General features: G+C 42.5%; 1 protein-coding gene across 8 annotated transcripts in view; it reads right to left on the reverse strand.

Moving 5' to 3' along the window:
* SGCD (sarcoglycan delta) overlaps nt 1-27,126 on the reverse strand; it is a 572,369-nt gene that overhangs the window by 105,546 nt on the left and 439,697 nt on the right. For 7 of the 8 annotated variants that reach the window (XM_073355246.2, XM_073355243.2, XM_073355244.2 and 4 more), the window contains one exon: nt 14,813-14,914. The exons of the other annotated variant lie outside the window; for it this stretch is intronic. In XM_073355246.2, the coding sequence (XP_073211347.1) occupies nt 14,813-14,914 (102 nt within the window). The remainder of the gene's footprint in view (nt 1-14,812; nt 14,915-27,126) is intronic. 8 annotated transcript variants of the gene reach the window in all.

Below are 27,126 nucleotides of genomic sequence, written 5' to 3' on the forward strand. Positions count from 1 at the left end.
AAGTTTACAAGAGAGCAACGATTTTACTATAAAGAGAAGCTACCATTATTTGCAGTTCTGGGCCCTGAACAATTATACACTCGTCATGCTTCTAAAACACCACAAAAAACCCCAAACATGAAATATTAACTTTCACAAAAACAATAAACAGTCAACAGCCCCCTGAGTAGACATAATCAAAGGGAAGGGAAACAGAAAAAGAACTGGGAGTCCCAACGAGGGAGTTATGCCAGTTCCATCAGACAAATGCCTCTATCTTATTCTCCAATCAATTTGATTGTCAGTAATTTTATTTATTTCTCTCCTTTAAGGTATTGATGTTTTACAAGGTTCCTCTTTACCAAAACCACATCTCAATCTTCAGGTGTACCACCTCAGGCTGTGATCTTGTCAGATCTCATCAACTAGAAAGGGCTCAGCCTGCTTAGTATTTGGGTAGGAGACTTTGAAGGAAAAGCCAAGTGCTGCAAAGAAAGATGTGGGCGATTCAGAGAGTGACACTTTTCCCTCTGAATCAGTTGTTAACCAGTTCTCCTTTTAGATACAAGGGGGCTCTGTTCTGTTGGTGCTCCTGTCTTTCACTCGAGGTACAGAACTGAGATCCTAACTGCTTGTGCTTATTAAATATATGATGACACACCCACTGTCATTTAAAACAGGGATATCCCGCGGGGTGCTATATTCTCACCCAGGGAGAAAAAGAATTGCAGGCACAATATCAAAGCTGCAGATGCCTTTGAAAGGAAAGGAAAGGAAAGGAAAGGAAAGGAAGAAAGAAAGAAAGAAAGCAAGCTTTCTGGGATCCTTTGAAATGGAAGGTCATTTTCACTCTCACAGCTTTACTCTACAGACCTGAAGACTCTTGCAAATGAATTTATCTGTCATGTTAAAAGCCAATTTTGAAAAGTCAGTGTTTGAAATAAATGCGTTCAATCAAATCTGTTGATGGGACAGCATAACAAAGAACATTCTGAGGAAGGTTTCAGAGTAACAGCCGTGTTAGTCTGTATTCGCAAAAAGAAAAGGAGGACTTGTGGCACCTTAGAGACTAACCAATTTATTTGAGCATGAGCTTTCGTGAGCTACAGCTCACTTCATCGGATGCATCCGATGAAGTGAGCTGTAGCTCACGAAAGCTCATGCTCAAATAAATTGGTTAGTCTCTAAGGTGCCACAAGTCCTCCTTTTCTTCATTCTGAGGAAGGTTTCCACAGAGTGACTTTAAGGTTTGCAATAGTATTTAGGCAACATTTAATGATACAACAGGGAAAGACTGCTTTTGATGGCTAGCATTGGTGTCTCTCGAGAGAGGCCTGTTTTGAAATTTGTGGGAAGAATTTCTTCAGCTGGATTTTCTTTCATTATTATTCAGCTCCTCTCTTTATTACTCTATTTGTGTTGCCTTCTTTTCTGCATCTGTTTCCCCACCCAAATGAACAGGGTTAAAATCTCCCTGATATACTCCTCTCCCTAAGTGCCAGCAGCCTTTTGTAATTCAGAACCAGGCTTGTTTGCCCTCTGATCTGTTCCATTACTTTTCTTCTCCTATCCTTTTTGGGTTCTCTGTACACAACCTCAGAGATTTAGCTCTTAATGCCCTTGGCCTGTTGACTTGAGTCCCTTTCTTCCTTTTGATTGTTGAATTGTTTCCACATAGTCCGGTTATGGAGTTGTCACAATTTGTGGGTCTCTTGTCATATTATCTCTGTCGATAATTAAATTATGGTGGTTTATTTTATACAGCAAAGTTCTAGACATACAAAGAAACCCAATGTTTGGGAATGGGGCTGATAAGGGAAGCCTGTGCCTAGAGAAGGGGTTCTACTACTGTGGCAAGTTCCCTGGCTTCACCAAACCCCTCTAGGGCAGCCCGGCTGGCTCCTCTGGATTCTTGCCCCCAAGAATCGGGGAGGGGGGGGACGGATAGCTCAGTGGTTTGAGCATTGGCCTGCTAAACCCAGGGTTGTGAGCTCAATCCTTGAGGGGCCATTTAGGGATCTGGGGCAAAAATTGGGGATTGGTCCTGCTTTGACCAGGGGGTTGGACTAGATGACCTCCTGAGGTCCCTTCCAACCCTGAGATTCTATGATTCTATGAAAGAAATGCAAATGAATTCAGCCCAAGGCTGCCTTCCTCTATGTGCTATGATCCCCCAAACGATCTATGGTACCTATAGCACTGTAGTATCTCAGTGCCTCACAAGTGCTCTTTATATTTATCATCACAACACCCTGTGAGGTAGGGAAGTGCTGTTATTTCCATTTCACAGATGGGGAACTGACATCCTGAGGGATTAAGTCACTGGCCCCCAGGTCACATGAGGTGTCTGTGGCCGAGCGGGGAATTGATCCCAGGGCTCCGCCAAGCACTCTAACCACTGCACCATCCTTTCCCTCTTCTGATGCTTCTGTCCTGTGGAGGAGAAGCTCTGGGGACAAGGGTAGAGGTAGTCTGCCCATGCTGTTCTACCTAAGGGAGCCCGGGGGTGGGATCTGGAGGCAGACGAAACTCAGGATACTTGGGAAGCCGTGGATTCAAATAGTGGCGCCTCCGTCTTTTTCATTCCAGGCAAAGAGCATCCCTGCCCTGATGGAAGAATGTTGAGTTGAAACACGTAGACTTTTCTCCCCCCTGTGTAGGTCATGCCCCTGTGGAGGAGAAATGGGGCCCTATCTCACCGCGAAGTGTAGTTATGTGTAATCAGTCATGGAAAACCAACTAGCTTTTTAACCATCAGGGTTACAAACAAAATCAAATATAACCAGATATAGGATTATAACTAGTCAAACAAAACGAATTAACAAGCTATATTTTGCCTCAGAAGTTAGCATAGGAAAATCAAGAATGAAACAAACAAACAAAATGGTTCAATGAAAATTGTCATTTTCCAAAAGAGCCATTTTTTGACTTAAACACTTTTTAATATGTTATTTTTAATTAGTTTTACACTAATGCTGCTTCCCATGTGAGGCAGTGTGGTCCAGCAGATGGAGCACTGATCTGCCATGTGACCATGGGCAAACCACCTCACCTATCTCTGCCTCTGTTTCCCCTTCCATCTTTGTCAGTCTTATCTGCCTAGACCGTAAGCTCTTTGGGGCAGGTATCTCTCTTACTGGTTGTTCATACAGAGCTCCACACTATGGGGCCTCAATCTCGGTTGAGGCTTCTGGGTGCAGCTATAACGTAAATAATAATAATATTGCCTGATCCAGCAAAGCATTTATACCTGTGCCTAACTATGCATATGAGGGATAGCTCAGTGGTTTGCGCATTGGCCTGCTAAACCCAGGGTTGTGAGTTCAATCCTTGAGGGGGCCATTTAGGGATCTGGGGCAAAAATTGGGGATTGTCCTGCTTTGACCAGGGGGTGGGACTAGATGACCTCCTGAGGTCCCTTCCAACCCTGAGATTCTATGACTTCAGTGAAGCTACTCATATCCTTAAAGTATGCATGTGCTTAAGTGTGTAACTGCAGAGAGGCTTAAATCACTGATTCACTTGCAGACCAGAGTATATGCCCCTCTCCTGTTGGATCTGGACCCACAGTCTTGTCTTTTGACCACAGTATCAGATAACATACAAACAGCATTCAGCTACTGCGGCATATTGCATTACAGCACTGTTCCTTTAAAAACTGCACAGAACAATGTTCCTTCCTGAGATGTGTTTCCAGATACAAGGGCAGAAGGGGCCAGGTAGATTCAGTAAGATTTCTAGAGACTCAGATTCAGACCATTTGCTGACACTGAAAATAACTCTATTCCATCCAGGACTGGGAAGCACAAAGGAACACATAAGGTGCTTTTTCTTTCAAGTACAGCTAGTCAAATGTTTCCAAGTAGCTCAAAAGACTTTGTTCAAAAGAGTGAGAGTTCAGGATGGTTCTTATTTTATCCTAATTGCGTCCCTCATTTCTGAGCTCTGATTTCCATCCCTCAGGGACTAGCAAGACCTGTGTAATTTTTATGGCTGGCAAAGCACTTGATAATGAGTGCCAGAAAAAGTCTGATTCTCTTTTCCTGTTACAAAGTAAAGTACTGAACTATCTGTGAGTCTGGCCACATCTAGCTGAGCCTGGTAATGTCAGTGCAGTTCGATGAATCCGATAACTCCTGTTTTGTAAAGTGTGCAGCTCTGCTCTTGAGACAGTTCTGAGAAAAAGAACTGCTGGGGGAACAGTCTTTGTCCTCTGAAAGGAGAGCATGAGCTTTTGCTATGATGGCTTTCAAAAACATCACAGCCTAAGGAAAATCCATAGAAAATATGATTATATTTCTGTATAATCTCTGTCCCTATTTCTATTTGTCCAAATTTCCATGTGTCTACGTGTCTAACTTCTATCTCTTCACAATCCACTAAGCTCCATCACTCTTTAATGTTAAGTAATACAGTGGATATTTTAATATTCAAGTATATCCAAAGCAACCCACGTCCTGTTTGTCAATGTAGATGTCTAGACTTAATAAATCCTTAAACTCAGGGTTTTTGCCCTTGAGAGAAAGAAATGAAGCCTATTGCCGCAGCATGGGCTGTCCTCTGAGCAGCTCGGAGTCTGACTCAACTCTTCGTAAGGGTTGCTTCTCTGCAAATCTATGGTTTGGTGAGATGGACCCAAGCTACAAAATATGGATCTGGTCCTGGACTCAGAATTCCAGACTTCATCCCAAAGTATAAGATCCAAGGGTTTGGTCCCATTCTGTGTCTACCCAACAGCCTATCCAATGTCTCTCTTAACAGTCACTCCACCCAATGCTACTAACTAAGCAAGAGGTAGCCCAAAATACTCATCTGTCTTATCTACAGAGAAATCAGATGGTCTAAGAGAAAGAAACAGCTTTTGATAGGAGACGGAAGAGAGAAAATAGACAGAGCGAGGAACGATGTATTGACTCTACAAATTTGCTAAGGACAAGGAATGAAAAGATAGCAGAGAAAAGTGAGAGGCATGGCACCACCCCTGTTAATTTACAAAGGGGTTAACACATGAATGCCAGACACTAGACATGAATATCTAGCATTAAAATAAATACAAGGCATTAAATATCAGGCATTAAAATAAAGTCCAATCCAAGTCCAAACCAATCACTGAAATAGGATTCATTCTGTTCAGCAACTTTCTCATTTGACTTAAAAATAAATATTTTATGTCCTTTTTTTGTAAGCATAAATTAAATCAAGTATGTATCTACTTTTTATGATCTCTATTGTGTATCAGGACACACAACTCAAATGGCAACATGAGACTACCTGGTTTTCAACTTAGTTCCAGAGGAAACATAATACCATCACACACTTCCACACAGCTAATGTCCTCTCCCTGATAGAGGCTCAGTAGCAGACCTGCTGAGAAGTTTATTGGGTCGAGGTTGAGATGCAATGCAAAAATCCATGAAGCAGTTAGCACCTAGTCCAAACTTAGCCTCTGGCCCGTAGGCTGTGGTGCAAGTCCTTAATTTTATAACCACAAAGTTCAGCCCAAAGGAGAAATAAAATAAAAAAACAAGGTTGTTATATTTCACTATACTGGAAGGAAATGAATCAGCCAAATTGTGGGAGTTGTTTAAGAAGTTTTCCTTCAGTCTCCTCCTCCCTGATGTCTGACTTTTGCGGATGTTAATTAATTCTCTTCAATGGAAAGAGAAGGCACTGACTAAAAGTGTTTATTCGACTTATGAATTCAGATACTTCTGCAGTGGTCATAGCAGGTGTTTCCTTGCTGTACAACACACTATCATTAGCACAACAGAAGTACAAACACATTGTTCCAAGTGTTTGTTTAGAGGTGTGCCCACTATGAAAATACAGACAAATGCCAAGGTAGATAGCCCAACCTGGCACACTTGATTGACCTTAACAGGTGCTGATTATGCTGCTCATATTGCATGAAATTAAAAAGCTTACAAATGTTCTGAGCCATTACCCTTCCATTTAAGGGAGCTTATGACATGTTAGCAACCTTTAATGAAATTCTTTTCAAAATGCTTCAGTGAGACTTTACTTCAAAATGTAACCCGTGGAATTATTTCAGAAAAGGATTTTATGGAAGAGCTTCTTCTCTCTGTCTTTTCTGGGGACTTGCACAGCATTAGAAAGATGGACAAAGCCATGTAAGAAGCCTATTTTCCCCTTAGCACATGCATGTAACTGCCAGGGATCGCTCAGTCATTGCAGCAGCTGAATAGATGAAGAAAGGGGAATCTGCAAAACAAAGTTTAAGTTCAATGCCCTGTTCAGTATTCCTTCAGCCAACATCTAAAATTCTCTTGAAAAATCAAATTTTGGAATGTTTTGACCAGCTCTGGTATCCATTTAGGACACAGTTTTCACTGTCGCTGTGAAAGTCATCTTGATCGTCCAGCTCTTCAGCAGGTAGGGTATCCCTGTGCCGCTAATTGCGTTCTGGCCCCAGCAAACAGACTGAAGTTCCATTTTGCGGACTTCACTACTTGAGAATGGAAATCGGGGGGGGGGGGGAGGAGGGGAGGAATCATATACAGCTGACTGCTGAACTGTCTTCTGCACAGCTGAACCTGCTCCACACATCATGGCAATGAGGAGTCAGCATCAACTGCTGGTGCTTGTGCCGAGCCGACACTTCTTGCAGTTCACATTGCTACTGCATTAAATGCTTCTGTCTGTCATGTTGGTGCTTCTGGTTGCTTGATCTCTACCGCGCTGATAGCTAGTGGGGAAACAGGACTCTGAAGTGACTGAACAGAAAGAGACAGTTGGAGTGTTGCCTTGAAGCAAATACACACACACGACAATGCTGTGTGTGTCTGATAGCCTCAGCCAGGGGGGTGGCTGTGAGAAGAGCTCACTTTGTTAGAGTTGGTAATTCGCCCTTTTGTCAAGGTTTCTGAATAATATTCTGGCAACTTCTGCTACCTGACTTTTACTGAGGCGGGCAGCAGTCGGCGGACTGTGTCATTACAGGGGATACTGTACTTCAGACTCCGTTCCATGGCTTTGCCATTCATCGTGAGGATCCTGACTACCTGAGAGAATGCATTTCTCCTCATAAGCCAAAATGGCCGCTGATGGCCCCTAGATCTAAAGATCAAGCACCTGACATGAAAGCACTGTCAACGGAGGGCCCTCAGCACTTATGACTGACCTGTCAGAGCACAATGCAAGTTCCATTTGTTCTCTTAAGAGTTTGCTTCCCATGTCCACACTGGAGGAATTGATCACTTAAGTGTTGGCTGGGTGGTGGGGGAGTTCAGGGATGGGAAGTGGTGGGGGAATTGATGATTTAAGGGGGTGAAATGAACCCCCCCTTTTTTTTTGGTTTGCATTGACTTCATTGGACTGTTCTTGTGTTTAAATGCTTTGCTGGATCAGGGCCTTAATCATTAGGAAGCTAGATCAGTACCTTTTTCTTGTCCTATAAACACTGAGAAAGGAAGAGTTAGTCTGTATCTGCAAAAAGAAAAGGAGGACTTGTGCACCTTAGAGACTAACCAATTTATTTGAGCATAAGCCTTCGTGAGCTACAGCTCACTTCATGCTTCCGATGAGGTGAGCTGTAGCTCACGAAAGCGTATGCTCAAATAAATTGGTTAGTCTCTAAGGTGCCACAAGTCCTCCTTTTCTTTTTGAGAAAGGAAGATGATACATTTTCTGTAAACATTTTCCTTTTGTGCGAGCTATCTGAGCCTTAATTGAAAGGCTAAATTCTAACTCCACAGCTTGACTGCAGAAAGTTGCAATTATCTTGCCATCTGCACTTGCCTCTCATTGTGGGTGGACACTGCTTTTTAATCCAAATTAGTATTTTAGTGCTTATAAATATGTGTTTTTGGCTCTGAGGCAGGTATGTCTCATTGTGGGTGCATGCCACTGTTTAGTTCCACATGTATATTTTACTGTTTATGAATGTGCAATTTTAACTTTGGGGCAGGTCGGACTGCAGAGCAAATAATACTAGTCAATACCTGGATTATGAAGTTTAAACCACCTCCCCACTCCAAACATGTACACTGAGAGACAAGTCATGTGCAAAATAATTATTTATCAGCCTTAAAAGCTTCCTTTACAGCTTGTATCATTGAAGCTCATGCTCAAATAAATTGGTTAGTCTCTAAGGTGCCACAAGTACTCCTTTTCTTTTTGCGAATACAGACTAACACGGCTGTTACTCTGAAACCTGTTATCATTGAAATGTTGGCCTAGGGAAGAGTTTTACTAATGAAAACGGAATCATTAATGGAAATGGAAAATGCATGAAATCACATTGTATGCAGCTGCTATTTAAGATATTGCATTGACAACAACTGATTGAACTCTAGCAAAAAGAGAAAACATTTGTTGGTTCCAATCCTAAAACTGGATCTGCCACTGTGGACACCCACACCATGCAGATTCCTATTGCAGGGTCAGGCCCAGGTGTTAATAATGGGTCTCATCCTGGTCCCACTGAAGTCAGTGGGAGTTTTGACAGTGTTATGTTTCATGGCCCTGACCCTGCAAGCTACTCTGAATGGGCAGACTGCCACTGAAGTCAACATGACTATGCACGAGTAGAGAAAGCCTCCCCCACTAAGCAGCTTGCAGTATTAGGGCCCAAAGCATCCTCTGAAAATAAAAATCAAGATGGCAGCGCTGTATTTTGCATTAACCCCTTTGCTTTCAAAATCTGCAATTAATTTTTTCGAAATAGTTTAAAACTGTTTTAAAGATTGGGATTGGTTTTTTTTAAAAAGAACTGTGTGTTCCAGTGCAGTGATGAAAATGATAAAATATAATCTGTAAAATACTTTATAATACAGGTCAAATTCTGCCATCATTTACACCAGTGCAACATCATTGTTTCTTAGAGTTGCATGGGTGTAACTAAGGGGTGACAAATGGACACACTTTTTTTAGGGTGAGGGCTCAATCCTGTAATCCGACCTCTTGCCAGATCCGATCCACCTGCACAGAGTCGCAGCGAAGCCACTGGGGCTGCGGGAGGGTATGAGCGTCTGCCTATATGGATATGATTGCAGAGTCGGGGTCAATACTTTTATAATGCATAAGTCCTGATCCTGCAAACACACACTTTGCTCATATAAGTACTCCTGTTGTATTCAACGGTATTACTCATGTAAGGAAAGTTATGCACGTGCATAAATATTTGCAGGACTGGCATCTAATTTTCCACATATTAACTAGAAATGATTACTGTAAAAGACAAAATCATCACTTGTTTTAAATAACATAAACCGAATTGCCTTTACCTCTTGAATGAGCATTTGTGAATCCTAAATCTGGGACATGGGAAGATCTTTTCCTGTTTCCCAATGCTGAGATTATCATCTCTCTAGTTGTCACATGGTTACTCAGCCAAGTCTATACTTTTATTGTGTAACCTTAGCACACTATTTTATTTCTGTTATTATCAGGGCAGAAAATAAAGCACATTACATACCAAACTCCCTTATATATTGCCTGTAGACATGGAAGTAGCAAACCTCAAAACAAAACAAATAATTTGCATTAAAGAAGACTAAAGCTTAGCTTCAAGGAACCTGCCCATTAACAGCTCTTCTCAAAAGAGGTATGACATTTTCACTTTTTAAAATTCTAGTCAAATCAAAACAACAGCAGATTGAGACCACAAAAAAACCGTTCTCACTGCTTTCCAGCACATAAAATTAACACTTGTGATCTTATGTGCAACTTTCACTAGAAGTGTATTTCTCTTATTTTGAAAAGTAAGCAGATGGTTCACACAATTGTCCACAATAAATTAACAACTGTTAGGAAGACAGTTACCTTTTGAAAGCAGCAATGAATCTGGGCTGCATATGGGCTTATAGATGACCCTTCCAATTTTGAATAATCTCCATAATTTATGTGCAAGTAAAGAAATGAAAAGATACCTAATGCACCTTCTTGGCAAAGTACAAATCACTTTTATTTACTGAGGCAATACTTCATGGTCCAGTTAACTTCTTAATTAAAGGCAGCAAGATACTCATGTTCCATGCAAGTGGCATGGAAAATAATGTTTAGTGTATAATATGTTCAGCTGGGAGTTGAAGATGCTCTGCTCACTTCTGGAGAAATCTGGTGCATCTATCATTTCCCTTTAAAACAAGGCTAAAGGATGCACCCATCACTGCAGCAAAATTAGTACTAGTTTCTCAAAACTATGACTAGAACAACCTCAGTGTTCATGAAACTGCCCGTGATGCTCTGATGCCCAGTAATATACTGCCAGTATTTCATAAAGGCGATCCCACAAATATGTCTCCCTTCAGTCATGATAAATCACATTAATCAGCGCTATGTGTAGACTATGGACTATGCTCGGGTGCAATTTCAGTGGCAGGACCTAAATTGTGGCACACCTTTCCAGAGGCCATCAGATTGAACTCAACCACTCAGCACAAAGGATGAGGGGCATCAGGTAGCCAGTTACAGCTCAGTTATTCTGAAACCACCACAGCTGCTTCAGTGTAAATTAGAGCAGGCAAAGGGTTCCTGTACACCTTGTGGGGTTTTCCTTCTTCCTAACCCCTGGTTTTCCCCCAAGAGGAGGCAGTCTGGCTCCATAATGAAAATTAAATGTATCTTTTAAATGGAGAACTTCTGCTATCTTTAGGCCTGAGGCTCTGCTTTCTAATGAAAATGTAGATGCTTTTAATCATAATCTATGATGGAATTAAAGATGCATCTGGGAAGGAAAGGAGTGGCAGATGAACTGAGGCTACCAGATGGACTACAAGCCGTCAAGAACACTATCCCTGATGATGTCACGGCTAACCTGGTGGCTGAACTTTGTGACTTTGTCCTTGCCCATAACTATTTTACATTTGGGGACAATGTATACCTTCAAATCAGCGGCACTGCTATGGGTACCCGCATGGCCCCACAATATGCCAACATTTTTATGGCTGACTTAGAACAACGCTTCCTCAGCTCTCGTCCCCTAACACCCCTACTCTACTTGCGCTATATTGATGACACCTTCATCATCTGGCCCCACGGAAAAGAAGCTCTTGAGGAATTCCACCATGATTTCAACAATTTCCATCCCACCATCAACCTCAGCCTGGTCCAGTCCACACAAGAGATCCACTTCCTGGTCACTACAGTGCTAATAAACGATGGTCACATAAACACCACCCTATACCGGAAACCTACTGACTGCTATTCCTACTTACACGCCTCCAGCTTTCACCCTGACCACACCACACGATCCATTGTCTACAGCCAAGCTCTGCGATACAACCGCATTTGCTCCAATCCCTCAGACAGGGACAAACACCTACAAGATCTCTATCAAGCATTCTTACAACTACAATACCCATCTGCGGAAGTGAAGAAACAGATTGATAGAGCCAGAAGAGTTCCCAGAAGTCACCTACTACAGGACAGGCCTAACAAAGAAAATAACAGAACGCCACTAGCCGTCACCTTCAGCCCCCAACTAAAACCCCTCCAACGCATTATTAAGGATCTACAACCTATCCTGAAGGATGACCCAACACTCTCACAAATCTTGGGAGACAGGCCACTCCTTGCCTACAGACAACCCCCCAACCTGAAGCAAATATTCACCAGAAACCACATACCACACAACAGAACCACTAACCCAGGAACCTATCCTTGCAACAAAGCCCGTTGCCAACTGTGCCCACATATCTATTCAGGGGACACCATCACAGGGCCTAATCACATCAGCCACACTATCAGAGGCTCATTCACCTGCACATCCACCAATGTGATATATGCCATCATGTGCCAGCAATGCCCCTCTGCCATGTACATTGGTCAAACTGGACAGTCTCTACGTAAAAGAATAAATGGACACAAATCAGATGTCAAGAATTATAACATTCATAAACCAGTTGGAGAACACTTCAATCTCTCTGGTCACGCGATTACAGACATGAAAGTTGCAATATTACAACAGAAAAACTTCAAATCCAGACTCCAGCGAAAGACTGCTGAATTGGAATTCATTTGCAAATTGGATACAATTAACTTAGGCTTGAATAGAGACTGGGAGTGGATAAGTCATTATGCAAGGTAACCTATTTCCCCTTGTTTTTTCCTACCCTCCCCCCCCCCCCAGACGTTCTTGTTAAACCCTGGATTTGTGCTGGAAATGGCTCACCTTGATTATCATACACATTGTAAGGAGAGTGATCACTTTACATAAGCTGTTACCAGCAGGAGAGTGGGGTGGGGGGAGAGAAAATCTTTTGTAGTGATAAACACCCATTTTTTTGTGATTTGTGTGTCTAAAAACAAACATCTTCTGTATTTTCCACAGTATGCATCCGATGAAGTGAGCTGTAGCTCAGGAAAGCTCATGCTCAAATAAATTGGTTAGTCTCTAAGGTGCTACAAGTCCTCCTTTTCTTTTTGAGGCTACCACCAGTTATTGAGATGCATCCCTAAGAAATTTCCACAGGGATTACCCCATTCTATCCACAGAGAGAGAGAGATTCATAAAGATAGGGAGCACTCTATGATTCACCCATGCGGTCAAATGGAGAACTGGCACAACTTCACTGAGATCATGGGAGCGCAACTCCCCTCACCATGAGTCTGATCCCATGACCTCTACTACGTACAGATAACACTGGGTTGATTTTGTAACTATGCTACTAGATGAAATTACACTGAAATATCATTCTCTATCTTTTGCTGTACTTCATCTACGATAAATAACCATCATTTGCAAGTCAGATGAGCAATAAATAAAACCATTAGCTAAGCTAGCAGACTGCACTCTTAGGTTGTTTACTAAAACACATGAAAATATTATACATTAACATAGTCCTGGCATGTTTTATTATTCACCAGTATTTAAAGTTCTTGTCTCTTACACTGTGCATTTTTAAAACCACATTTTGCACTAGCGAAAATCCTAAGTAACTCAATTGTAATGGAGTTATTATTGATTTTCAGAGATGCAACTGAGAACTGAGTTTAGCACTTAGTTTTTACTATATTCCTCAAGCTCAATAATTAGTAATACATTTCATTCTGCAAGAATGCTCTGGTTAGATCAGAAACAAGCTACTGCCAGTATACGCAAGATTACAGTTCTGGTAATTTAGAAGTTCTTGCATATATTCCAAAAGGATCACCTTATGCAGCAGCGTCTCACTTGGATATGGTGAATCAAATTCAGACCTGGCATAAGAAAGCACAATTTCACTGACACCTGAGTTGCACCTGCTGACCACTAGGTCTGAATGTGGTCTGACAGTTGGAAAGAGCTGGATAAATTTTGCGCTGGCTACACCCCCACACAACTCCAATGGGAAGTCAGTGGATCTGTTCATGTGGTAAAGTTCCATACAGATTGTGAGGCTGATCCACCACTCACTTACGTCAGTGGAAAGACGCTCATTGACGTCACTGGGTTTTCGATCAGGCCCTTTGGATTCACAGCTAAAGTCTTCTCAGAACAACAGCGATATACTGGAAGGAGGGAAAAGTCCTCTATGGAAGTAACATTCACACAGGATTTCTATTACCTCTTGTTTGGCCTTCATAAAACCACCAATCATAGCATGCAGTCCGGTGTCATAGCCTCAACTAGCATGAGAAGATATCTTTTGTCCCTCTACCATACTAATATGTAGATTAAGATGATGAGGACTAAAGAATAAACTTCCCAGAAGCAATAAATGCAACTTGCTCTTTGTTCTCTTAAAAAATCAAATATCGTTTCCAAAATCTAAATCTAACAAAATAAATGTATTTATATGATGCATTTCATGTACTCCATGCTAAGTGAATGAAATTACATGTATAGGGTTCTAAGGCCCTCCTTTAAATTCCACATGGAAACATTTATAGATATCAATATTTTTTCATTCGCTTCTCTTCCTAAATTAGAATGATTACACAAATCAAACAACAGCCATTTTAAAGGGGTTACAACCTTCAGTAATTAAATCGAATATTGTATTGGATGTTGCACTGATTACTCCAAAAAGTTCCAGTTGCTACAAGACCACTGAAATGTAGAGCTAAAGTGATGTTAATATTTAATTAGCTATCTGCCACTGCATCAAGTGAGAAGTTGCTATCCAATTCAAATTAACATTTCTGAACAGGAAACAGGATGTATGATGCCTTCCATGAAGTATCAATAGGAAACAGAAGCAGCATATAACCTATTCAGTCTTTCAAAGCTGCTTATGCTAAACAAAGTTGCATGAGGATGGTCAGTAAGAGCTGACAGTAAATTAAATTTTACCATAAAGATGCTATTTTAATCACACTTGGGTTCCTCGTGATTTAGACTTCAAGTAATTTTCCCACGTTTGCAGTTTTAGCTGCATGTAATTACAAAAATTGCTGAGTCCTCAGCACCTTGTAGAATTGAGCCCATGGTAAGAAAGAGTTTAAGGTGATTAAATGTGGCTGAATCAGACCCACATGTACTGATCACACATCTGTGGTCTCAGGCAGTATTGCTGATAACTAGTAAACTGCAGAGTGGATTTCACAACTATCTGCCATCTCTCTACCCATGAAAAGTGAGGAACTCTGCAAGGAGAACTTCTTATTAATATGTGTCCTACATCAAAAGGAGGAGAAAAGCCTGTCTGAAATCTTAGATGTCCTGGAAGCATTTTATCTGCTCTTCAAACAACACTGCCTTCTCCTCATGCAAAAATGCATGTAACTACACAACAGACACTCTACTGGCTCATTCCCCAAATTAGACTTGCATAGTATAGCCAAGCTAATTTATAGTTGTGAATTGGCTGGGTGCCATTGTTACTGACATATTTTCTAGAGTTTAGAGTACAGAAATGTGATCATTCTTTCTCTTTTCTGGATAACTTACTGGTCTGGACCGGATTTCTTTGGCGTAGAGAGGTTTCAAGAATTCTGAATCTCCTTCTAGCTTCAGACCTTCCTCTGTGATTCTCAGGTTCCCCATTCCATCCTGAAATACACACACACGCACACAAAAAAAACCCCTATTAGCTATGATTTTTAAATACCCGAGCGAGGCTGTCAAAAACTGAAGCGAAGTTATTGTTGTAGTTTTTTCCTGTGCAGAAGAACATGTAAAACACTGGGAGGCATTGCATAATGCAATTACTTGTATTATCCTTTTAGCTCCATTTCTGTGAGAAAATTCTATTCTATGCAATCTGCAATGCCCCCTGGTAAACCATTTACACAGATGAAAGATGCCCTTTTAGGCTAGTCATCTCTGCTCAGAGACAGAGAGATGATAAGGTGACATTCTATGTTAACATGAAACTGCTCACTGTAATATGTCCGTATGTTGATATTACCTTTCCACTCATGATGAGTCCACATATAGAACAAAAAGACATTAATTCTCCAGTTATCAGACTAGTAAAAATGAGGTTTAACTTTATAAAAAACAATTTCAAATCGCAGTAGTTGTAGTTATGCGCTTATGTTACTTCTGTCACAGCATTGTAATTAAGTGCACTGTGTAACTTGACCTCTCTCTTATTTTATATATGGTTCAGCAAAGGCAATGCAATTCTTTGGTTCTTCCCTGAAACTATAAACAATAGTGAGAAAGAAAGCTATTTAAAAAATTATGGAAAGTACTTTATCAGTGTCAAATTTTGTATGAGTTTTTCTCATACCTTTTATATTGTAGACAGGAACACAGATGCATCAAAAGAAAGCAGAACAGGCTTACATTAACAATATTTCACCTTTACCTTTTGGAAGTCATGTCATTTGTTCAGAGAGGTGTTCTAGTTTAGTTTAAGATGTAATTACCTGAAAAAAGTATGTGTGGGTGCGGGAGTTCGAATTGCAAAGATAAGTGTATCAGCTAAGAAAATATACAAATGCTGAATGTCATTTTCAATATTCAGAACAATACTCAGGTTACAAGTAGCTGCTTTGGTTGCTGAGATAAAGCGTATGAATGAGATTTGCAAAGTTGCCTGAGAGATTTAAATGATTAATTCCTTTTTAAAAGCAATGGAAATTGCTGTCCAAATCTCCTACGTGGCTTTGAAAATCTTAACTTAGGAGACCTAGAAAGTTTGCAATATCTGACCATTGGTTAGTGCCCAGGTATTTAATCCAATTGGGAACTGGCAATTTCCTGGGGTAGATAAAAGGTGGGGATGGCAGGGAATTCCGGGGTTGCTCTACTGCTAGAAAGAAGAGTTTCTGGCTGCTGGGAAGTGTTGCCAGGTGAAGACGCTTGCCTGTTCTCCATTGATCCCACCGCTATCTGGTGCTGGTTCTGCCTCCTCCCTCAGATGAGGCACAGCAGAGGGATGGTGGCATCCTTTCGGTTCTTCCACCTGGCTGCGACCAGCAGCCTGACATACAGCCCAGAGTGGCACTGAGTTGGGAGAGGCAATTTTTTGCAGGTGGATCTCACCTCTGTTTTTGCAAACCCAGCCCTGGGCATTGCAAGGAATAACAAGATAAATCAAATTCCTTCCATAGGGAAAAAATGCAAATAATTTGAACCTCTATTTCAATGTATTCAGATTTGTTATTTGATCTGTCAGAGGCTCCTGCCTTTTCCACTACCCATCTCAAAATCCCACTGATCAGGCATTAAACTACTGAAGTAATGCACATTCCACGCTCTCCCCATTCAGATTTAATCTTCATAGCTATCAGTCCTCATCTTCTCTCCAGCATAGCATTGTAATGCGCTCCCAGGCTCTAGGCCTACTCACATGATAGCTGCACACCGTCCCCAAAGCTCCTTGTGCTTAGATGTGAAAAATCTTTTTGACAAATGCTATGAATTATTGGCTGCAGGCCTCCAGCAGATGACTGCAAATAGTCTATTTCCTTTAGAAATTGTTTAGTTGTGTGTTTCCAAAATGTAATGAAATGTCTGACAAACTATAATAGCAAACAAAATATATGTCAAAATTCTGTATGAGTTTTTCTTATGGCTTTTATACAATGAGACAGGTATACAGATACATCAGAACACAGCAGAAATGGCCCAAGTTAAAAACATTTCATCTTAGCTTGGGAGAGAAAGTCAGATCTTTTATTAAGACAGGGTTTTTAGGCTCATTTAAGCTGTAATTATCTTGAAGAAAAAAAGATGTGTGAGAGGAGGTTGTCAATATAAATGTATAATCAAATACCACATTTAAATGCAAAATGCCATTTTGAACATTCAGAACAATTCTCAAGTTGGCAAAGTGCAAGGCAAGTAGGTTTACTTTCCTGAAGCGAAGTTCTGAAGGCTATATAGTCCCTTAAGACTGTTCCCCAGATCCTAAGTTGGTATAAACTGTTCTAGCTCCATTGAAGTCAACAGGCTATGACAAGTTACACTAGCAGAGGATCTGTCTCCAGATGTTTAATTTAAGATCTGGTGTCTAACCAGTTCCTAAGTGATTGTGTGTGCGTGTGTGGGTGTGATGTTTAATTTAAGATCTTGTGCCGTGTGTGTGTCAGTCAGTGGGGAGACTCCAATGGAAGGGAAGGTTTCTTTCTGTGTCCAGGTGAGTGCTCGCATTGGGAATGAGTTTCCCAATTGATCTCGCCTCCATCTCATGTTGTTGTTTTTCCCTACGCAAAACAATAACAGCAAAGGGATGGTGGCATTCCCTGGGCTTTCAGGTTAGGAGCAGAATGGAACAGAGCCTACAGTAGCTCTGTGCAGGGATGCCATCTACTGCTCGGTGTAAGAGGAGGGCTGGGAGAGAATAGCCAGGGACAAGAATGAGGAGGGTGGTGGCATTTGTGCTGTGGGGAGAGAGGCAATGACAGACATTGAAGCTGAGGGGCATGAGGGTTACAGGTGAGGCTGGCCTCAGGAATTTGGGGATCAGGAAGGGTGAAAGAACTATATTGGTCTTTAAATATATAAATTGCCCTGGGTCCCCCATGGCATCTTTGGGTCTCTTGGGATGGGGTGCTTCTCTCTGCAACTCCCCCAGGACCGAGTGACTAGAGAAGACAGACAATCCAAGCAGGCAAAATCTACTTTGAGCTGAATAGTGTCCTTCAATTAAGCTGCATAAAATAGAACACTGCTGTACATTTCCTCCTTCTCCCACAACTCCCAAACATCTTCCTCTCCAGCTATGGATTGTGTATTCATCTGACAGCCCAAGAAAGGGGATTGCTACTAAAGAAGAAGGGATCATGCAAAACCCAAACTGATTTGTATGAATTATTAGTGCAAGGTGCAGAAGGAGATATGATTTTAGAGGGATAATATCAAACATATAGTACAATCATGCAAATGTCCCAGCAATGCTGTCTGGAACAGCATAAACCAAGCCTGCCATTTGCCAGGTGTTCCTGTATTTCACTGAGGTGGCAATGAGAGGGTTTCACTTAGCTGCTGGATTTTACAGTGGAATGGGGAAAGAGACTCTCTACCAGGATAAGATTTCTTCAGAACAAAGCCGGGTCAGGGCAGTGAAAAGGAATGCTAGCATATCATTCTGAAATGGAAACTGTACACAATCTTTGAAAAGAGCCATATGCTGAGAACTGTATTGATTGTTTGAAGGGAGGGGAAAGAGAGATGGGTAATAAAGTGAAAGTTGCTACATTCCTTGTCCCAGGTGAAAAATGCTGGCTTATGAATTCTGAGTTGCTGTTGATGCAGAAGGGAGTACATTTATCTTAAGCAGAAGTATAAAGGAAAATGAGTGAAATATGATTAGGTTTGCACTGAAGAATTCAGATAAAATTTCGATAGTGGCATGCTCTGCTATTCTGAGTGAGTAGGAATTACTACGGCTGTCTGCAGAATCTGCTGTGTTCAAAACTGGGAGAATTTGTGGTTTCTCCCCTGAAAATCCCCAACAAGGAAAGGGGGGTGGTTCTGAGACCTAGGCTGCGGGAAGGTGTACGGTCGGGTCTCACCAGCCACTTCCTGCTCTGCCTGTGGCAGATTCAGCCAGTCCTCTTTATGGTTTCCCTGTGCTGGGCTGCTGCCCATGGATGTAAGCAAGGGCCCTCTTCATTTTCCTGCTGTCCTTTGAGACATTTGCAGCCTAGCTGTCAGACTCCCCACAGGTGGGGAACTGGCCCCTCAGTTGGGGTAAGGCAGCCAAAACTAAACCTTTCAGACCCGGCGGATGAGGCAGCTGCAGAGCACGAAGCACAAACTTCTCCTTCTGCAACCTCTGGCAGGGACGCAGAGCAAGAGGAACACAGCCCTGGCTTCCTGCTTGGACCTTTCTCTGCCAGCCTCAGAACCTGTCATCTGAGCAGTTGGGAGAGGGTGGGGGGGGAGCTACAGACAGACGATGACCCACTCTGAGAATCTGCGGACTAGCCTTGAGAGAGAACTGCCCTTTGTAATGCTAAAAAAGCTCTACAAAAACGTGCCTGAAATAGGTATTTCAGTGAGGTTACATGCTCTCCGGGGTTTCACAGTGCAGCCTCTTCTGTTTTCATTTGCAAAAGCTGCAGGTCATGCAAGCTGGTATCTTCCATGAGCCTTCTAGTCATGGTCAGCCATCTCCAGCGAGACACAATCCCGAACTCCGCTGTCTAATGCCTGGTTTCAGAGTAGCAGCCGTGTTAGTCTGTAACCGCAAAAAGAAAAGGAGGACTTGTGGCACCTTAGAGAGTAACAAATTTATTTGAGCATAAGCTTTTGTGAGCTACAGCTCACTTCATTGGATGCTCCGATGAAGTGGGCTCTAGTTCACGAAAGCTCATGCTCAAATAAATTTGTTAGTCTCTAAGGTGCCACAAGTCTTCCTTTTCTTTTTGTCTAGTGCCTGACATGGTTATTCTTCAGGCATTGACAGTGACACTCACACTCATGAGATGCATTTTCTTTTCTTCTGTCTCTGTCCTCTTGTCTCCGTTTCTCTCTCGCTGCTATGTTTCTCTCTCTTGGCCCTTTTCACCCGAGTTCCCACCATGCGGCACTCATCACCATGCTTTGATACTTTCACCGCAGCCCCGATTCAGTATTCTTCCTCTCTGCATCTCCCACTCTCCTTGCTCCCAGCACCCCCCAACTCAAAACCCCTGCACATCAGACACCATGGGTATGTCTAAACTGCAGTGTAAACCCTGGGTTAGTAGCACTCAAGTGAGCAGACCCTGGGTTTGCTGACTTACAGCTAGAGCATCTACACTCATGTGTTACTCCAGGTTAGGACTTGTTGGGCTGAGTCCCAACCTGGGGCTGCAGTCTCTACACTGCTTTCTGTGGACCCCAGACCTCTTCACACTGTCCCAAAATGTGGCTGCTCAAGCCCTTTGATTGTGGTGCAGTGTGGGAAAACCTGACTGTCCACCAAACCTGACTATTAAGAAAGTTGGCCCATGGGATTGTGGGATACTTTTGGGATTTTTGCCAGAGCAGGAGTCCAGTGGGGCTGAATCTACACTGCTAAGCAAAAGGGCTTGAGCCCTGGGTCCTGGTTTGACTCAGGCTCGGACCATCCACCCGCAGTAGGGTCCTGGGACACTGGGTCCAAGTCCTGGGTTACTGATTTGTGTGTAGGCAGAAGGTGGGTTAGGCTTGAGGCTGAATTTGAACCTTGGGCTTACACTGCAGTGTAGACATACCCCCTGTGTTCTAGGATCTGATCCAAATCCATTGAAGACAATGGAAAGACACCTGTTAAAGTCATTGGCCTTTAGACCCAGCCGTTAGTGTTTAACTCTAAAGGTGTTACCGTCCTTAACCATCTGATTCTAACAGTATCATTCCTGATTAAGGCTAGCTCTTTCTCATGGTGAAGTCATGGGTTACGGCTAAAAATGCAAATGTCATCATTTCAGTTTCAAATAAAAAAGGAAAGTCCTGGCAGGCAATAACTTAATTAAAATAAGTCAAGTTTATGTTCCATTAGAAAAGAATTAAACAACTGTGACAATCATATAAAGATACCAAAATACATATAAAATATAGTTAAATTTTTTTTGTGAAAGACTGGCTAGCGTGACTTGTTTTTAATAAGCATGTTAATCATGGTTTAAAAGACACTTAAAATCCATACTCCACTACACTGAACATGTATTGAACCAAACCTATAAAAATTCATGGACCCTTGCTCAGTAGCAAGCTGGCCAGGATGAAAAAGACCTTGACTTCTCTATTGAAAGTTATGTCTGTAACAAATATATATCCTTATTTGCCCAGCCTGCCTTCCTGTCCCTTGGGGGATACAAATAATGCAACACTGAGTGACAGTGAATCACTGCTGATGATATGACGGGTGACCACCCATCCCTAATTGGGCAGGACAGTCCTGAAACATATATTTCAAGTCCCAGTCCCAGTCTGAATGACTCCAGAAAAGCATTTGTTCTGGATTCCCCGAGGCGCCGCTCCGCACCTGCCCAAGGCTCAGGGGCAGCACCAGCCTCTTCCTGGTGGGTGGGTCGGGGATGACCATGTGTCCTGTTTTTGCATTTTGAAAAGGTGGTCACCCTAGATGGGTGCTAGATTGGCTGGCAGTGATGATCATGTATATGTTTTCTTTTAAGATTTTCAGATGTAACCCTGGAGTGCCTGATCTGTAAACTTATTGCAATTGTGTCTTATGTCAAGTTTTGTAATGAGCCAGCAGTAAAAGGTCCTGATCAACTAAATTACTGAAGCACAGATACAGTATAACTGACCTCAAAGGGAATACTTGTATGCTTAAAGCTAAACACATGTAGAAGTGCTTTGCTGGATCAGAGCTTCCAGGCCCATTAAAGTCAATACATGTATTAGCTACACCTATCTGACTTCAGTTCAAGAAAGCATCCTGATACAGGGTAGCACTTAAGCAGGTGCTTAACTGACACTGAAGTCAATGGGACTTAAGTATGTGCTTAAAGTTAAGCACATATTTAAGAGCTGTCCTGTAGACGGTTTCTTTGATGAACTGAGGTCTACGATAGGAGAAACAAATTTATAAGCAATAAATACAGACATGAATGTATACAGCTATCTGGAAAGCAGCAGGAAAAAGAAACTGCGTGGGCAGTTTCAGTTATAGTTTTGGGGTTTTTTTTTTGTTCTCATAATATTTCCTAATTTTTAGTATGAATGATGCTATGCTGCTGGCACTGGTACAAGAGTTGCCTAGAGCAATGGCTTTGTATTAAAATCTCATTTCACCATGCTGACCTTTGGCAAAAACGAGGTCTGAGATCTTTTCAACACCACCTGCTTTAAATTGTTCAGTTCTTCAGTAGGGTACAGTGAAAACTTTCACATCAACGTTATCATCTAAACCACCTTTCTTTTTCTACGCTGCCTTCTAATGGGCAGGCATAAAACTCTATTTGCTGCTGCTGACTGCTCCGTAGTAAAGTGGGACTGTAATGGTAAAATCCTGCATTACAAAAATGTCAATTCAATGTTGCTGATTGAGAAAGGGCTTTTATTAGCTTGAAAGGAGCTCAGTTTAACAACCAATTACAAAATGACGGTGTTAGTGTAGGGGAAAGGCTCTATATTGCTGCTAACTGAAAGCTAAGTTCCTTGTGGGCCTTGTATGGAAAGCGAGGGCTGAATTTCTAGTTAAAGTCTCAAGTGTTTTGGTTTTTTTAAGGCTATGCATTTTTTTATACTTTGTTTTTAATTTTATCTTTTGTAGCTGACGGATCTAGTCAATGGAACTTCCTACCCACCGGACACTCATCAAAGACAGGTATTTTTCTGCAGTAGACATCTGGAAGTTGCTTTAGCCACTCTCATCCCATTTTCACAATAAGGGGGATATTTTCCAACAGGACTTGAATGCCCAACAAACGTCAACTTCCAAGGGGAGCTGGATGCCTTTGTAAAATCTTGCCTTAAGAAAACAAATAAAGACAACGTTTTTCTTCTATAGTATCTTCCCTTTGTGGATCTCAAAGCACTTATGAATGAACTAATCCTCAGAACCCCCCTATTTCTCTTATTGCTACTACTGTTCCTATTCTACAGAGGAGGTACAGGGAAGGCAGGTGACTTCCCCTGTGGGTAGAGCCAGAAACAGAACCCAGGTCTTCTGACTAAGCCATAGGACGATCTGTCCTGCCACGAGTGCTGGGAACTGGACTAGATGACCTCTCGAGGTCCCTTCCACGTCTAGGAGTCTAGCATTCTCCCATGGCTTTATATTGACTTTAAATCTTAGAATTTTATGGATTATTTCCCCCACAGGTTTTTCCAAATATAAAATCAAAGCAGCAATTACAACACTGCACTGGAGAGAGCACAGGATTGGGGCTCAGGGGACCCAGGTTCTATTCCCAGCCTGCCACTGGAATGCTGGGTAATTTGGGCATATCTTTGTACCTCAGTTTCCCCGTCTGTAGACTGGGGATAATGATACATACTGCTTTTGTAAAGTAATTCGGAATCTATTCATGAAAAGTGCTATAGAAGCAGTAGGTATTATTATTACATGAAGCTCTTCATGCAAGCATCCAAAAGAACTTTGCAAATTAATTAATTAATTAATTAAGCAAGCCTCCTCTGTGCTTCCACTACTGTCCCGGGGTTTCCACACATGCATGTATGCCTTGTCCATGCCCCTCCTCAGCCAGCCTCATCCACTTTTCAGACAGTGTTGACCTCCTACAAGCCCTTCCTGAAAAGGGGGCGGGCTGCCTTTCACCATCGTCTGCTCCTCTTGGTCAGCTTTCAGGAGCAAAACTGTCTACAAGGTTTTCCTCTGCATGGGAAAGCGGCTTTAGTTTTTCACGGGAATGAGCTGAAGTTAAGCTGGGTAATGTCTTGTGGGACAGAATTATCTTTGGAGAGCTGTGTTCATGTCAGACTGCTGTAACATCTGATTATCATTGCTTGCATTATCGATCGCTGTTGTTCTGCATTGCTTGCGGATATGTACAGTTATTATACAGCTCAATAAAACCAAAGTTTACAAATAAGTTAATGCAGAACAGGTTTTTCATTGGAGAATTCCTGTGCTCCCCCTGTATCTAAGATTTTAGATTTAAAGCCTCCAAAATCAGCTGCTCTACCTGGTATCTAATCCTCTTCTTGCTCTAACTGCCTGCCCCCATTACCCTCATGTAATTGCAGAATCAAACGCAGTGCAAGTATCTGGCTACCTATCTGCAGTGGGATTTCAGCCTTGGGATCAAGAGGGCTTAAGCAGCATCCAGTGTCCCAGTTCCTGTTAAATTATAGATGTTTAAATTGAGGGGCCTAAAACACAGGCATTTCCAAAATAAGCAGAAGTCTCTGTGATTGCTTCTTCCTCTTTGATTGATCTAGGTGGCACCTTATTTTCAGAGCTAGCCAGTTCTGGACTTGTCTTTGGTGACCAGGTGCAGTTTAGAGAGGAGCTAAGCCAGCACGAATATCATAGTCAGACTGGTCTTATGGATCCGCGTACATATGCTCTTTTTCTTTTGAGTACAGCTGAGTTCTGGTCACTCAGCTTTGTTTTGGCCTGCATACCTACATCCAATGCCCAGACTAGAGTAGCTTTTTAAGTGCTCATTAAAGAAAACGAGACTCAACGACAAAGTCCAATAAAAAACAACTGACTCCTTTAAATGCTAGAGCGGTGTCATATCCAGCTGCTTTGTTTTAACTAATACAAAATGCACATATACAGTGTTCATCACAGATGAACTGCAGGATGCTTTGCAATAAATTGCCATATATTGATGTAAGCAGTGTCAGGATGAGCTCCACCCTGACATCTGGTGGTGAGGTGTGGCAAGTTGTGGAAAAGAACTTCAGGGGCCGATCTCATTTGCATAGGCACACCCACCCCGCCTAGAATGAGGTCATAGCTGCCCAAATGGTCACTTTGGCTGCTGTGGGATCCCCAGTGTCTCTGTTATTGGGGCAAGAAGAATAAATTGTTATTACCCTGATTATGGGAACTGTGCTTGGAACTGTACTGGGCCTTTTGTTATGATGGAGGGACTCACCATCAACTAAGTAGCACTCGCTAGGCAAGGGTCATGGGTTTCAAAACTCTGTGAATTAAGAGAGGCTGGGGACAAGTATTAATACTTGGTGGCATGGGCCCCTTGGTGAGGGCCTTACATGCTAATTGTATTTCCTCCTCTCTCCACTGTGGAATATCAGAGCTAGTTTTGATTTCATTAGAAGTCTAGTTACAGGCTGCTGAGCTGAATTCACTTTGGGCTAATAGGGCACCAGCACTGAGGCTCCCCTACTACAAGCTGAATTCACCAAAGAGCTGAACTGACCAAGAGCTGAAATCACTGAGTGTTGTGTTAAGTAGTGGGGGAGCAGTTTGTGGGACGGCGGGAGCTGCTTGTGGGCCGCGGAGCGGAGCTGAGCGAAGGAGTTCGTGGGGCGGCTGGCGGGGCGGAGCAGAGCGAAGGCCTATGGAGCTATGGGGCGGTCAGCTTCAGATCAGGTAAGGTACCTCTTACCCCTGTCCCATCTCCACCCAGGTAGGGAGGTAAAGCTCCGCAGATAAACTTTCGAACTCTGGGGCTGCCCTGACCAGGGACAGAGACTTTTGGGACTTCGGGTGATTTGGGGTTGCTGGACTCAAGAACGAAAGGGAAAGGGGCATGCCCCAATTTGCTTGGGGTGGGTTTTTTTTTGCTCATGGGTTGTGTTACGAATCCTGTTGGTGGTGTTTCCCCAACATAATGCCACATTGTTTCTCTCTGTCATTAAAAGGCTTTTTGCTACACTCAGACTATGTGCTTGCGAGAGGGGAAGTATTGCCTCTTGGAGGCGCCCAGCGGGGGTGGTATATATTTGTCCCAGGTCACTGGGTGGGGGCTCGAGCCGGTTTGCATTGTGTTATTGGAATGGATCCCCTAGATATTGAACCCGGCCCTTGTTGCTGCCAACTCTGATGGGCAGATGGGTTACACTGAAATTTTTGAAGACAACTGAAGCAATGGCAACCAAGTATTTCTTTAATTTGGTTTCAAATGTGGAGACAGATTGGACCCTGTGATTAGGAACAGTTTCACTATCTACTTTGCTTTACTGTGATTCAACTTAATCTAACCTAACCTATGGTATTTCTAAGGCTGTTGTATCTCTCTGCCAATCAGAGACAAGTCAAACAGCCCATCATTTCCAACCTCCATAAGCAGATAGGGACATATGGTTTGGACCCAAATCTTCAGAAGTGTACATATTCAAGAAAGGTGAATAACCACACATCAGAATTGTGAGTTTATAATTATGAGCATGTGCAAATCCTCAACTTGCAGACACGTGCACTGGGAATTGCAAATGCACGTCAAGCGAGCGCAATATAGTGGCTAAAGACTCTGGCAGGTGCCATCTGAACTGACAATATCATATAAAGCTCCTTTGAAGTAGTATGATCTTAACACAAAGGTGATGCAGTTGAATAGCTCGGTGCATGTTAGAATAAGGGGTGGTGCACGTTTTATCAGTTATATTTTGGGTTAATCAGAAGCTCCCACAAACAACGAATAATAGTCGTTGAGCCTTGAAAAGTCAGGGCATGCACTGTGGTTTTAAATGCCAGGACAGACTGAACACTGTGAAGAAAGAGAGATATCCCTTCTGTTCACTGTCCTTGGGTTTCTGATTCAGATGTATCACAGATAAAAAGGTAGAACTTCTAATTAATGGTGATTAATGTGGTGTAGGATAGGGTGACACCTTGTGGGCGAAAGCAGGGAAGGGCAGGAAGGTTTCCAAAATACTTAACCTGACTGTGAGGAGAGAAATATTCCATGTTTGGGGGAAGAGGGAGATTCAGACATGACACGTCCAGAATGCTAGCACCAAATCAACGGCGTAAAACAATACCATACATCAATGGTTATTAGCCAGGATGGGCAAGGATGGTGTCCCTAGCCTCTGTTTGCCAGAAGCTATGAATGGGCGACAGGGGATGGATCACTTGATGATTCCCTGTTCTGTTCATTCCCTCTGGGGCACCTGGCATTGGCCACTGTCGGAAGACAGGACACTGGGCTAGATGGACCTTTGGTCTGACCCAGTATGGCCGTTCTTATGAACCATAACTGCAACACTAACACGCAAATGGCAGAAACTGACTCACAGAAGGCTTTTCTCCATAAGCTGTTGACAGCAGCTGAGGCAATCAGACACAGGAAGGCTCAGAACTGAATTAACGAGCGAGCCCCAGCTGTGTTAGTTATCCACTTACCCACCCAAAAATGATCCATACAGGCTACTGTTGAAGCTGTATATGCTGTGAAGTTATTAGGATGATGCAATGGACTTAAGGTGGCTGC

The sequence above is a fragment of the Lepidochelys kempii genome, chromosome 8, assembly GCF_965140285.1.
Source record: "Lepidochelys kempii isolate rLepKem1 chromosome 8, rLepKem1.hap1, whole genome shotgun sequence".
NCBI lineage: Eukaryota > Metazoa > Chordata > Testudines > Cheloniidae > Lepidochelys > Lepidochelys kempii.